General features: G+C 35.0%; 1 protein-coding gene across 2 annotated transcripts in view; it reads left to right on the plus strand.

The window, feature by feature from the left end:
• The window catches only part of LOC142330989 (uracil-DNA glycosylase-like), a 33,251-nt gene extending 17,614 nt beyond the window's left edge, over positions 1-15,637 (plus strand). For both annotated transcript variants that reach the window (XM_075376519.1, XM_075376510.1), the window contains one exon: positions 12,890-15,637. In XM_075376519.1, the coding sequence (XP_075232634.1) occupies positions 12,890-13,138 (249 nt within the window). In that variant the 3' untranslated portion in view covers positions 13,139-15,637. The remainder of the gene's footprint in view (positions 1-12,889) is intronic.
• Positions 15,638-15,938: the final 301 nt, after the last annotated feature.

Here is a 15,938-nt window from a genome sequence, read left to right on the forward strand (position 1 = left end):
ATCATCCTTGCATGTTTGAATTGTTTACAGGCAAGGAAACGCCACGGAAACATCTAGGATTTTTTTTATTTGCTTATAACTAGGCATTATTTTTTATCACTTCCACTCATGTTGCAAATGAGGAAAACTGTTATGAGGTCTTTCTGCTTTTTACCACTTGAGATGTCAATTTTTTAAAACTGAAAAATCAGGAAATCTGAAATATAATCCTAGTTCATCAAAATTATAGATATCATCAGGTTTAAAGTTTTTAAAATCTTGGGAACACAGTTCTTACTTGTCATTTGCAGCAGGTTGATCAGTATCCAATTTTTTGCCAAATGTTTTCTTGTAAACAATATTGTTTCTCTTTCCAGTGAGAAAGCCACAATCTTTCAGTTTGAAATCATGATCAATCAATTTTTTTTCAAATTGTCAGGCTTTTACCATTAAGATTCCACAACTGATGGGTACATTTTAATGTTCTTGCCTCGGTAAACCACTTCAAATAAAGCATATACATTATTTTCATTCTTACCATCACGTTCTCATTTAGGGAGGCTATAGGCTTCAGTTCTTTGCGGCTTTTAATGGTATGAGAAAGTCCTATTGTCATTGCAGCTTCTGTCTGACTACATTTAGTAAGTTAATCGTATTTTTTAAAACTTCTAATTTTTCATGTAAATTTAAATTCTTTCTTTTACACTACATGGCTTCAAAATATACAAAAACTTTAGTACACTGCACAAAAAATAAACAACAGACAAAAATTATAAGTGATCACAAGGGAACAATAGTAATATTAACAAAAGTTGAAGCACACAAAAAGAAATCTAAAAGGTTTAAACAAACATATGATTCAAACCATATGTACAGTATACAAAATCAGTTTTCAAGTAAATGTTAATAATGTTTGTTTTCTGTAGAAAGTAAGCTGTTCTGTTCTAGTTTTCTTTTCTGTATTACTTTTAGTTGCAGTGATTTTAGGTTTCCTTTAAGTTGTGATCAACATATATTAATAATGAAGGCTAGTTTATGTGAAATTTTTTAGCAATCTTAGGTGCAAGCTAATTATTTAAAAAATTGCATAATGTTAGTTTTTATTTCTTATCTGTGTTAGTTTTAGTTACTACGATGTTCATTTTTATGTTTATATTTTTTATTTAATCAGAAACTTATTAAATATTGTTCTTTTTTTTTATGTACTTTGCAAAGTAATTTACTCAAACAATCATCACAAAAAAATAGCCTAATTTTAAATGTATATTGTAAAAAAAAAATCATTAAAAATAAATTTTATAAATGACTAATAGTAAAAAAAGCCTCAAGTTGGGAAGCTACGTTGATGGTGGAGGCTTTGAAAAATAAAATATGTATACATTTTGTGGAGTAAACAGCAATAGCATAACATTATGAGACTGGAAATTTTTACTAAATTGGTCAATAAAAGTCAGGAAAAACAAATCTTAGAATTCAGTGGGAACCTTGGTGGAGGACACATCATAACAAGCTATTTACTTACCATAATCAATGAGTACAAAATCTTCAACCAAGAGACCCTCTTCTTTCTTTGCAACTGTTTGAATACAAACCATGGATATACTGGTGCATTTTATTTACTGATAAAGCTCAGTTTACTCGGGATGGTATCAATAACCTTCAGAATGAATGCACCTGGGCAGAAGTCAATCCACACATGACAGGAACATAATTTTCAACATCGATTTATCATCAATGTGTGGTGTGGTCTAGTTCACAATCAGCTAATTGGACCATTTATTCTCCCAGGGTGTCTAAATTCCAACATTTACTTGGAATTACTTAAGGAACTAGATGTTCCACTAGTATCAAGATACTGCATATACTTTCAGCGCAAATGTGTACCGCCCCACTTCTCACATGCTGTATCAGTATACTTCAATATGCAATTTCTAGAGCCATGGATTGGCCTTGGCAGGCCACCAAGATCACCTGATCTAAGTCAGATTTATGCGTGTGGGGTTGTATGAAAAGTATTGTTTACCAGAGAAAAGTTCATACACGTGAAGAGTGTTGCTTGTAATACAGTTGCCACCACGCAAATTAAGGATAGTCATGCAGAACTGTGGAGTGCAATGTAGCAATCCAAAAGCATGCAACCAGATGTATTGAAGTAGGACATATTTTTGAAAACCTATTACATTATTTTTGTATCAATTACATTTTTTCTTTTTAACATTCTATCAATTGTATGTTAACTTCATTTTCTTTTGTTGAAACATTTAAAAGTTTTAGTAATAAAATCAAACTTGTTAAGCTTGTATTTTTTTTACTGAGCTATTTTACATTTATTTTCTCAGAATTAAATTCTCTACAAGTTTTTATAATAAATGTTACACATATCTTTGTCATTTAACAAAGCTTTTGTATTACAAACGTAGAAAAACGTGTTTTTAGGCAACAGATTTTCCTTTTCTATATTGGATATTATGAAAACTACTGGAAGTATAGTTCTGGAACCTGTTTCATACAATTTTTCCAAAAACCATAAGAAACCATCAAGTTTTACCTGAAGTTTTTAGAAATTCAGTATGGTTTTATTTCACTCTTTATCCAGGAATCAGGGTGGAATGTTTCCAGATCCATGTTTGTATGAACTTTTTTCACTAATTCTGCTAGTAGAATGAACTCTGAAAACATCAGTAACACTACATGAATCACCTGCATATAATTCTTTTTTTTATATATATGTTGAAATCCACATCTCTGATAAATCTTAGTGAGTCCAGTTTTTAAACTTTCTTTTTTTAAGATTCAGTGCTGCTGATATACGGAAAAATTATTTTTTATGCTTGTTTTAAATATGGTTCATCCAAACAAGGAATGTCTAATTTGTTAGAAAGTAATTCTTTATGTTTTTGTCCGATAGATTTTCTTTTAAAATTGGTTTATCACATTTACAGCATAAGGTAAGTAGAAATCTAATGTCAAATTACTTTTGTCATTGCATTAAAGAATTTTAATTAAATTCTCTGTGGCACTACCTAGAAAAACTTTCAACTATTTAACTGTATCTTTGTCAAGATGCTGCTGTGATGACAAAACATGTTACGGAATTATTAATATAGAAATTACAACACCTTTATTTCAATCTTATTTATCGTAGTGCAAAAAGTAATCAGAATATATTCAAACTGTTTTAGAATTAAATTCAGTCTGCTTATAAAATTTACCCACTGGCTTTAAAGAAGGTTATTACCTTATCCCTGATGGAGAATCTTCTTTAAGACTTTAGGAGTTGGAGTCTCCATGGCCCTAGCCTATGTAGCTTTTCACTGCACTCAGTTCCAGAGCACTTTTCATTATGCATACACACTACACAAATTACAACATATTACACTTACCCTCTGTGGTGTTGCGATACCTTACAAAATGCAACTGTAACCCAAGGTGGAAACTTCTCGTGTAGTGAATCTTGAACGATGTCCTCTGGGCACCTTTCTTTCTTTTTTTTCCTGTTTAGCCTCCGGTAACTACCATTTAGATAATTCTTCAGAGCATGATATGTATGAGTGTAAATGAAGTGTAGTCTTGTACATTCTCAGTTCGACCATTCCTGAGAGGTGTGGTTAATTGAAACCCAACCACCAAAGAACACCGGTATCCACGATCTAGTATTCAAGTCCGTGTAAAAATAACTGGCTTTACTAGGACTTGAACGCTGGAACTCTCGACTTCCAAATCAGCTGATTTGGGAACCACTAGACCAACTCGGTGGGTTGTCTTCTGGGCACCTGGGTAAACCCAGTTGTACTTAGCTGTAGCTTCTGTACTCGTTGGCCCTACAGAGGTGGTCTTGTGTTTCCCCAGTTCTCGGACCAAAATTATTATGCTACAGAAAAACTCTATGATGGTTGGTGGTCCACCTTAAAAAACCATCAATATTACTCTTGTGAAAAGACCTCAGTCAGCTTTGTTTGATGACGATAATTGTCCCAAGGTTAATAATAATTTAAGTAGTGACAAATCATACCTGCACTATGCAAACATCAGACTTGTAATTCTACGGAATAATCAGAAAAGTGGTTCCATTCATAAGGTCTCGCCTTTCCTGATAAATGAGGTAGTAACTGATTCAAGAAGTTCCCCCCCCCCCCAAAAAAAAAAAGAAGAGATATATCAGTACTGATAAGAGAGTTTTAGTAGGGAGTAAGAGTAAGAGAGTTGATCGCACTTACGTCTAACCAATTTGGGCAGTATAAATATATAAGTGTGGTATGTCATAAAATCCTGAATACTAGTCGATTAATGTTTTGCCAAAATCTGCTAGAGATGGGCATTAGTGAAATTGTCAAAGAGCTTCGTCCCCAAGAAGTTATGGAGGAGAAGAGAATAATGAAACGTCATTGTGATGAAAGAACTTACTCCCTCCCATATTTTAATAATCATCCTTCCCATGGCACCAGAGAAAGTTAAAGTAGGATACCTGTCAGAGTATAACCATTCATCCCTAACCGTGGCGATGTTTTCAGTGTCAAAGGTGAGACGGCGAGCATTGGCATGGCCTGCAAGGGAATGAGATGTTGGAGGGTGCTGGGTACACATCAAGCCAAGCCCTAGCAATTGCAGGTAATAAACTGTGTGGAATGTGCAGTGAATTAAAACAGCTTGTTCAGACGTCAGATTATGTTCCTTTGCTCACAGCAACTATTTCAGGCAAGAAGAGTATTATTAGTGGAAAAACAGACTGGTTTATCAAAAACCTTTTTATTAATTGCTACTCTGCCAAATAAAATTCCCATGGCACCACCTTCACAGCAAACTACCAAGATCCCTTCGAAGGGATCTTTAAAAAAAACGATGCCTGGTATGTTATCTCTGGCTTCCCAAGGTTTCCAAATACCCACCACTGTCAAGGTGGTCAACGAGCAAAGCACTTTCTAAAAGTTATAAACATAAAAAAGAATAATCTGATAATATTCAACAAGTAATCTGCACACGGTGTTATTTGCAACAGAAAATCAGAATCGCCTATAAATAATTTTTATATATCAGTAATTCTGTATCTCTCTTTCTCTCTCTCTCTCTATATATATAAATATATAAAACCTATAGTTACCTTCTTTTATGAACATCCAGTGGAATGTTCAAGGTCTTCATTACCGGATTGAAGATAAGGTATTATTGTACATGCACAAGAACCTTTAGTACTGTGCTTCCAGGAAATGCACCTTCTATAACAAGATGCAGTAACTCTCAGAGACTATTTCTTTTTTTTCCTACATCCCTGGGCCGGACATCCAATTAAGTATACTCGGCCCAGAGACGTGTCTTTTGACTCTAAGGCGGTCTTCCCGCCCACCGGTTTTACACCCGGCACGGCAGGTCAACCGCCCCGGTACTAGATTTTTCTTGCCTGCCTCATTCCCGCCGACGAGGGCAAAGCCCGGCTATGCCGTTCCCCATCCCGGCCGACAGAAACCGGGTCTCGGTCTTTTAATTTTATCCCCCCGAAATCTCCCCGTCCCCTCACCGAAACCTGCACGCCAGGGCATACAGGCTCTCAGAGACGGGGCTGTCCACCTATCCCTATTTACGATTGAACCTAACGATTCCTTCGTCGCGCCACCTCTTCCTTAGTGCGAAGAACCGTACCGGCGAAATTGTTAAAAACGTTCCAGTTCTGCCCCCTCCTTAGCGACCACTCTACTATGTTATTCGCGTTCAGGTTATTGACTGCTATGAATTGTCTGTATTGTGCCCATCTTCGGCATTCGAACATCGTATGCTCTGCGTCGTCCACCTCCTGGCCGTAGTCGCAGTTGGGTGTGTCTCTCTTGCCGAATCTTTTTAAATAGTAACCAAAACATCCATGACCCGACATCATCTGTGTCATGTTGGCGATCCAGCCATGCGTCCAAATCACTTATTAACCTTCTGGTCCAGGCCGCAGCGTTAGTCTCTGCCCATATTTCCTTCCACCACTGTCGGGTCATCGCCTCGGTCTCAGCTCTACTACACTTTTCCGCTCTCGCTTTCCTGCTCTTGATCTGAAGTTCTATCGGCGGGTCGCCGATAGAACTTCATCCTCTGCATCATAATTGCACCATCATAATAAATTACACCTCTGCAATTTATCCTCTGCATCACCAATTTCCTTATCTTCCACCAATAGTGCAATGTCGTCAGCGTAAGTGACTACGCTGACTCCTTCCGGATAAGGCAACCGGAGCACCCGGTCGTAAAAGATGTTCCATAGCAAGGGGCCTAACACAGACCCCTGCGGAACTCCACCGAAGACCGGAAATCTCACCACCCCCTCCAAAGTGCGAACCTCCGTCCATCTATCAGACAGGTAGCAGTCAACCTGGGTTAGCAAGTGGTCACTAACATTCATTTCTCTGAGCGCCGCTACAATGGCCGTCCACGGTACCGAGCCAAACGCATTTTTGATATCTAACTGGACCATCAATGGGATCCTTCTGGTCCTCCAAGTACCGCTCCGTACCTCCGCCGCCCAGCTAACCACCCTGTTTATCGCATCCAGTGTCGAACGGCCCTTACGGAATCCATATTGCTCCAAATGTAGGCTTCCGTTTAGGTCCAGCTCCTCTTGGATCCTGGTAGCAAGAAGTCTCTCAGCAGCCTTACCCATATTATTTATGAGGCTGATAGGACGGTACTCGCAAACGCCTGGGTTTGTATTCGGTTTGGGAAGAAAATCCGTTTTGGCCACCTTCCAGCATTGAGGGAAAGTGCGGTGTTGCAGCCCATAACTCAAAATGTCCGTCATCTCCCACGGTACTATTCTAGCCAGGCCTTTAATGACCGCTGCCGGAACTCCATCTGGGCCCGGACTCTTCTTGCTATTTAACTTGTTAATTGCGGCAATCACCTCATCCTGTGCGAACCTGCCACGTTCGCACAAGAATGCCTCCCGTCTTATCTCCTCCTCCCGTGGGAAAAGTACGGACATCTGGCGCGCCGCTTCGTCCTCATTCAGCGCAGGCACTCGCCTCCCCAAACGCTTCATTACTATTGGGAAGGCTCGCCCCCACGGGTCAGCATCGAGCTCACCACACAGTTCCCTCCACTTAGATCTCTTGGCGTTCTTAATCAGGTAGTTCAACGTTTTCCGAGCCGTCCTATATGCCTCCATAGTTTGTTCAATCTGAGCCTCAGATCCCTGTCTAGCTCGTAATCTTTGGGCCGCTCGTTTATTTCGCTGAAGTATGATTATTTGTTCGGCGATCTCCTGGTTCCACCAGTACACAGGGTGGTATCTATGCTCCGTTTCCGGTATGCTGGAAATTTCGTTTGAGATTATTTCTTGGAGGACCTCCGGATCCAACCTTCTGGCGTCGGAGATTTTGCGTGCCGCTCTCTCCACAATTATGTTCACCTGTCTGCTAGTGAGTCTTCTTGCCGGGTTCCGTACAGCAGGGGTCGCCGAACAGACGTGTAGGAAGGATTTCGTTCTAAACGCACCCGTTCAAAAGTTATTAAGGTTTGAAGTTTCCCTAATAACTGAGCAGTTTGACTTGGAAAAAATTTTTCACTTGTCTTACAGCAAACAACAAAATATTTTCTAAGTTGTTGTTTACTTCTATTGACAGGCCTGTATTGTCCTGCCAATCGACTTAGAAAATATTCAACTGTATATCTTACAGCTATAACCAATGTTTAACCTATAAATTATTTTAAATATTTATAAATAATTTTCCAGTTCACCAAATCTCATGAAACTTCACGTACGTTTCTTGAACCCTTCCTCTTGAAAACTTATTAACTTCCAGAACCTGGCACCAAAAATTAACTGTCCAAAAAACACTTCTCCAGTACTTATATTCTTGTATAAGTAATGGCTTCGTAACAAAAAAACTTTGTGACAGATAAAACTGTCTTGTAGACAGTAAAGAAAGTAGTGGGTTTGCTATCTTCATCAGAGCAGGGTATCAGCTACAAGGATGCCACTAGCTACCCACTTCGCTACAGTCGCAATAGAGATTTCTGCCCCATTCAAATTGCACATTTGCAGTCTATACCTCTCACCGAACTCTGTTTGATACACTAGATATACAAAATCTCCTCATTCAAATCCCATCTCTATTGTTAATAGTAGGAGACTTTAATGCCCACCACATTTCATGGGAACTCAACAATCTGTTCCCCTCAAGTAAATATAAACAGATTGAGACAAGACTTGGACCTCTGTCTGCTGAATGACTGATCATACACATTTGTCATCTACTTGTACTTTGTCCAACATTGACCTCAGCTTAATTGGACTGTTTATCATGACTTTAACAGCAGCAAGCTTAAACAAATTATCAATACTTTTGGTGCCAACCACATAGTGAACAAAAGACTACGAAGATGGACTGTTGAAAGAGTGAATTGGAACAGTTACCATAATGCCTTCCCATCACAATGTGATGATAGTGCTGATGTCGTACATCAACTTACCTCTTTTACCTCCCTAGTACTTGAGAATGCTTGTATATTCATTCCACAATTATCAGGAAATCCAAGGCCTGATCTCTTCATTTCCTGGTAGAGCCTAAACACGATTAGGAAACAACAGCAGGTACTGCGTACATTTGATCCTAGACCTACAAATAAACAACGGAAAATTTATATCATAGAGCAGTATGTCGTCACATATTAGATGCTAGGAGAAAGTCATGGAGGAATTACATAGACACCATCTCGTGCACAAATCCCACATCTACTGTGTGGAGAAAACTTCATGCAATTTGCAGATTCCACAAAGTCTATCCTCGGCCTTTCAAAAGGAGAACTCTTATGTAATTCTACAGTTGCAACTAACCTAGCTGATTTTTTTCGTTCAGTTTCCCTAACTTCATCATAAGCTTACAAATTTCAGAGATAAAAGATTCAAATAGAAGTATTGCATTAAAAATTGGTGGTTCAGTAAGCGAATTAAATGCTCCCTTTACATTCAATGAGTTGTCACAAGCATTAACCCCTTAACAGTTCTTTATTTTAGCAGAAAATCATATTGTCACTTCTTTTTTTTTTTCACAAAAGTTTATTATTTTGCCTTTTTTTTACATATTTTTGGTCTGTGCAATGAAAAACGACAAAAAAACTAATTTAAGGACCTATTTATGTGCTTTTCTTATCATGCAATGTAAAAAGTAATATTTTAAAACTAGTAAATAATTCAAATAATAACATGAAGATTGTTTCATGTAAAAATTACCAAACTTAGATTATAGTAAACAATTTGTTATTTCTTATTTAGATACGGTTACATCCACAAATACAAACAGTTGGAAATAAAAATATGACTGAAAATTACACTAAAATAATAGTAAAATTATGAAAGCAATAAATAACACAAAGAAATAATAAAATTAACACATTCGCAACTTAAGGAACAATAAAAACAAATGCATTGTAACAGCTGTTCAGAAGGATACGAAACAAGACATATAGAATAGAGAACTCATATGCTGCTAGTGCTTCACCATTAAATTAGAGTAAAAATGGAACTAGACTTGACAAAAAAACAGATCAATTCTTAATGATTATTATTTTATTTTAAGCACTTTTCGGCAAAAATGTGAGATGATGACAAAAATTCATCAAGGTAGTTAATGACAAGTTATCTCACCAAAAATCGGTAAGGAGTTAAAAAACACATGACAACTCCCCTGGACCTGACAACATTCATTTCAGTATGCTCTCAAACCTTCCCAATAGGGCCGTTCATCACCTATTGCGTATTACCCATCTGGTCAGAACTTATTCTTATACCTGTACTTAAACTTGGTAGAAAGAAAGCATGCTCTTCAGACTACTGACCTATCTCCTTGATGACTATTTTGTGTAAAGTAATGGAGAGAATGGTGAACCAAATGCTTACCTGGTATTTAGAGAAACGCATTTTGATATTGCCAGAACAATGTGGTTTCCACCAAGGGTGATCTTCCATTGATCATCTGTTATCACTGGAAACAGATACCCAGAATGCTTTTCTGTTCTGCCAACAATTCGTCATTATTTTCTTTGACATCAGGTGGACGTTTGACAGCCTGGCGACAAGGTAATTCTAAACATTTTTAAAGAATCAGGAGTCATGGGCAATATGCTTGCTTTTATTAGGAGTTTCTTAAATTACTTTCTTGTTCATGTTGGAGATTTTGTGTTGTTGCATCACATTGGAGAACGGTATGCCTCATGGAATTGTATTAAGTGCTACCTTGTTTACTACAGTCATCAACAACATAACTAAATCACCTGTTTCATGTTCTCTATTTGTTGATGATTTTGTTATATATCTTAACTCATTTAATAGCCACAGCTGAGAAGACACTGTTACTAAAGTGCTATATTTCACCTTGAAAATTGGTCCAAATTCATTGGCTTCACATTCTCACCTGAGAAAACAAAATGTGTAGTTTTTTCACTTCACAAGTCTTCAATAAAGAACAAATTGCTGTTGCTCCCAAAGTTAAATTTCTAGGTTTACTTTTCAACTTTTGTTTTGTGTGTGTCAAACAAAACAGTTAAGGTAATATGTTTAAAAATTCAAGATATACTACGACTCCTTAGCAGCACCAAATGGGGAGGTGACCAATCATGTATGCTACATTTTTATTATTCTTTAGTTCGGTCCCATTTGGTTTATGGTTGTATCATCTACTCTTCAGCACATCATACCATGCTGGATGCTGTGTACCCACTCTTTTCTTTGTTTACTGATGCGTTTAGATCAAGCCCTGTCGCAAATATCCTTGTTGATTGCTGTGAGGCTTCACTTTGGGATAGGTGAGACCAGCTGCTAGCATCTTATTCTGCCTATCTTAAAGGACAACTAAATCACTCTCAGTTAATGCAATCCTCATAAACCCTCATTTCCAACAGTATGAAAACCATCCACGTAATACAGCACCAATGGGTGACTGTACCCGGCGTTTAATGTATCTTTTAGATTTTAACAAACCTATTTTCCCAACCAATTCCTGTTCATATCCTCTATAGTTTTGAATATCAATTAATCAAAATATCGTCATATCCTTATCTGTAGTGATCCGTGTAGTGCACTCCGAGCTTTAGAGGATTTGTATTCAAGACGTCCTGTCTTCACTGAAATTCATAATACAATCGCTGAGCTGAATTGTCACAGCACAAGTGAATTTCTGCTTGATCCCTAGCCACTGGGTAATGAATGTGCAGATTCCGCTGCTAAAAATGCATGTAGTAAACAGTCTTTTACCAACCAAGTTACAATTACCAATTCTATTATTAATTCCATTAAACATGCATTTCAAAGAAGGTAACAAGATGACTGGACAACTACAACAGATAAACTTTGACATATTAAAGATACAATGTTACCATAGGATTCTTATGCAGAAAAATTCGCTGATGAAGTGGTCCTGTGCCAATTGTGATTAGGAAATTCCAGAGCTACTCATGGATACCTGATGTTGGCAAAAAAACATCACTATGCATACGAGTGTGACTTGATTGTGCACCACATCCTTGTGGACTGCATATGTTATGTGGCCTTACATGCAAATTTAAATTACCAAGGGACATTTGGCACATTCTAGGAAATGATAAGAATGTACCAAACCAAGAAGTTTCTTCTAACAAAAATCAGTATAATTAAAAAGATTTAATGATAATCAACCATAAATTTTATTTTGTTATTCATGTTACATATTTTATCCTAATGGTTACGTTTTTTTTTATTATTTTATTTTTAACGTAATTTTACTACTATTTTAAATGATAATGTGAAAGTGGTCCCCACAAAAAAAAAAATTTATGAAACGAAATACTCTAAATTTTTATATTTTCTGATTTGTTTCTCCAGTAACTGCATACAGCATTTTAATATACGTATAATGAGTACAGTGTAATTAAATATGTTTAAAAATCAAATTAATGTCTTTATAAAGGATTATATATTAAATGAATGTATATTAAAAAAGAGACTGAAAATTTGTATAAAGAAGCTGAACTGATTAGCTTTGAATCAGTGGTGTTGATGTCATCACAGTAGGCTGCTGCACAATCACCTATTGATGCCTGATGTGTTATTCTAAATGCAATTAGTTGATCTACAAATTTCACACAGTTCATTGTGAATTTTTGCAAAATGGCCCTTTAAAACCCCTTCTTTTGATTAATCAATGATCTTTAGCATTAAAAAAAAGCCTACCTTTGTCCAAGGTTGTAGTACATTATGCATGGAGATATTTAATCACACAACAAATTGGCAGATTGTTTGTTATTTTAAACGCTATTACTTCTGTCGCAGAAGAGACCAAGCCTGATCTGGAAAAAAGTATGCTAAAAATCTGTTGAAGCTATTACACAATGTGATCTGATTCACAGTTGCTATCACTTATCAACTGTCTGCACTGACTTGTGATAGTGTATTTTAAATTAACTCTAGTGTATGTATTATGTCTCACAAAGAAACAAAAAGAATTTCAGGACACATTCTGCAAGTGCAAATAAATAAATTTACAAAACTCTTCAAATGCAAACACAAATTGTTTCTTAATATTTTTAAAATAATTAAATTTAAATAATATTATTAAACTATTTATCATCTTATTTGATCGTAGATGAGCCAGAAAGTTTCATTTTTGAGTTGTAGTTTGCAAACAGTTTCAGTCTGATTTCTGCACCACGGGTAAAATGAAGCCATTCTGTAATTCTTTGAACTAAATTTAAGAGTAAATTTGATGGTGTCATGAATTTTTTTACCTAAAAATCTGAATAAAATATGTCGCAGAACTGTTTCTGTAATTAAGAAATTATTTCTGGATCCATTTTTATATGATCTTTTTCTTTGTTTTCGCTTGTAAAATATATTCTGAAACTCCTTCCATCTCTTTGTGAGACACCTGTGTAACTTTATAAATAAATTCAATTTTTTTTTTAGAAGAAACATCATATACTGAAAGCTGCTCATCCTTCACCTTTGTCTGCAGCAAAGGGATTTTTTGGTTGCAGACATTTTTTAAAATGTAATGAATTACTGATGAAGGAAGGAAAAACACCAATTGTGTGGGATTGGTTACCTAGTGATATATCTAAACCAGGTGAAAACTCTAGTACCATTATCAGTCCAAGCTGTAAGAAACCTTATAACAAACTACAAACAGACACCTTCAAAGTGTTAGCAGACTGATTTAGTAATTTATTTGAAATTAAAGGATCTCCTGGATGTTTTCTACTAAAAAAAGAAAGGAATTTTATTGACATATGCGATTTGTGGTTACTTTTTTTATTGACAGCTAGCAAGGAAAAATAACAATCAGTAGTTTAAAAAGTAATAATCTGGTCATTTTTCTGTTATTGCAGAAAAATAATTAGTAATTGTTTACAATTTTCCCCTGCCTCTAAACTCCTTGATATTGTATATTAATCTAAACTAAGTACAAAGAAAGAAAATATTTTAGTCTGAAACTTCACGTTTTAACCTTAAAAGCCGTCTTCAGAATTTTTTGACAGAGGCAGTCTGTTTGGCTGCTGCTGGTGCTGAAAATCATTAAATAGCTGCTGTCCTATTGCTTTTAACAGAGTGTGGGTTCATGTTTTTTAGTCTGGGTTGAGTTAATGAAACAAATTTGGCCACGTGGCCGACTAAACGATGCTTTCAAATACCATACCTAGGCTCATTTACTCATGCTATTTTCTTTCTGTCATTTGCTTATGAGCCCCAGTCTCCAAATTGTCCAAGTTTACAGTGTAATTAACTATTAGGTGGTTATAACTTTTGAATCTCAAACAATTATAAGACCAAGTTGGAACTGGAACAAAGAAACAATTCTTACTGTCACGCTTAATACTTCCAAAGATCTAGTCACCATCAACTGGATCGTATATTTTCTCTGAAAATATAAGTTATACCGTTACTTATAACTACCAATCACTAAAGGTGCCTCCTGTAATAGTATGTACACACAAACTTCATGAAGGTATGAACTCCAGCATACACATTTACAAGAAGGTATGCCAATCTTGTTACACAATAAATCTTGGTACACTGGGCAAAAAATCAACACACATGTTTGTTTTAATTAGATTATGATGGAAAAATCAATTACTTTTATTTTGTGAGATTGTTTCATAATACTTTTTTGTAACATTTTTCTTGTGAGACAACAAAACACCTTCCTTTTTTCCATTAATGTGTTTTGATTTCCACAATCCAGACATTCCTTAGATTTTGGTAAATCACAATACATATAAAAACTTATGCAAGGATTCATCTTCCAATCAAACAATAAACTATGATAATATAAACTCCATCCACTGCACGAAAAAGCCTGATCATATGAACATGACAAAGCTATAAACCCAGCTGAATTACAGGATCCTCCAGCATTGACGTTCACACTTGCAAAAAGCAGGTTATTTTCTAATACTGTTAATCTATTCAGTCCAATGTCTTTTCGACTCTCAAGACCTCTTTCCTTATCATTATCAAATCATTTCTTAGAATATATTTCAATATCAAAGAATTTAGAAGCATGAGGGGAATAGTTAACAGTTACCAAATTTATTCTTTTGTAAATGTACTATTTTGACTAGCATTTATCAAAATTGTTGTTCTGATAATGTAAACACTATCTTTCTTCAGTTTTAATGTGCTAATTTTTTTTTTCACATTTTTAAAACTTTGTGAACCTAATAATTAGTAAACTTTACCACAGTTGATCTATACGTAGTTTATAAATAAATAAAAAGTGCTTAGTCACACTGAAAGTCTTTTTTTAAAAGCTCTAATATTCATCAACACAAAAATTTTAGCCGTTTACTTTTATCATTTAAATTATAACTTGCATTTCTGCAGACAAATTTTTTGTTTTATTTCTGAGTTAGAAGTTTTGACATCATTTAATCATACAGTTCCCATGGCAGCTTACATAAGATAACTTATTTTCAATTGAAGATTTTAAATACTTATTCTTTCTTTAAATTAAGTTGGTTGAGTAATGCCTCAAAAATAGATAAATTAAATAAAAATTAAAGCAAATTTAACCCTCCAAAATATGACAAACCCGTATGTACGTACAATGTTCAGCTGCTGAACATTGTCTGTTTTAAAGGAACCACCATTGATTTAACAAATTTTATAGTTTTTTACTACTGCCATTTATTTTAGTATCTTGTGCATGTTTGTTTATTCATATTTATATTTTTTAATAATATATTAGAGATCATTATCTCTATCTAATATTTTTCTTTGATATTCATACATCAAATTGATATAAATTTATTATTAAAAGATTGTATGATATATTTTTAATACAGTTATCTATCCGATAGATTTAAATCTTTAAATTTCCTTTTCAAGACAGCTGCGGATTAAATCAAAGTATTGCTTAATATATACTAAATAAAAAAATGTTAGTATATCTTTAGACTGATCTATTTTTTATAGTTGTAGGCAGTATATTGAGTTATTTTGTTACATGGTATTGCATTTTCTTAAATTAATAATTATAGTGTTTTACTCCTTGCAATAACTTTCATTACTGAATTAACTAACATTTCATTAATTTGAACGTACAAACTTTTGAATAATGATTTTTTTATAAAATCTGCTTTTAAATGTGGGATAATTGTTCTTTCATACACTTACATAAGCCAAATTTTCAACATGTGATAATATCACATTTAATTGCAGTAAATTGTTACCACCAAAATATTTTTTTTATAAAATTGTCTTATAATTTGTTTATTTGATTTTGTATACGAATATTAATGTGTTTATGTTCTTTTATTGTTGTATTTCATTCCAATAAAATAACTTTGTGATACTTTATATGTCTTCTTATGTCAGTTGTTACAGACTTGTGCTAATTATCACAATTTTATTGCCTCTAATAAGCTTTCATTGTTATAAAAATCTAGATCTGATTTTTAGTCGCATCCTGTTCTTAACTTTGTTATAAGCAGTTGATGTATACTACCATAAGAGC

This window comes from Lycorma delicatula, chromosome 1 (assembly GCF_047948215.1).
Source record: "Lycorma delicatula isolate Av1 chromosome 1, ASM4794821v1, whole genome shotgun sequence".
Classification (NCBI taxonomy): Eukaryota; Metazoa; Arthropoda; class Insecta; order Hemiptera; family Fulgoridae; genus Lycorma; species Lycorma delicatula.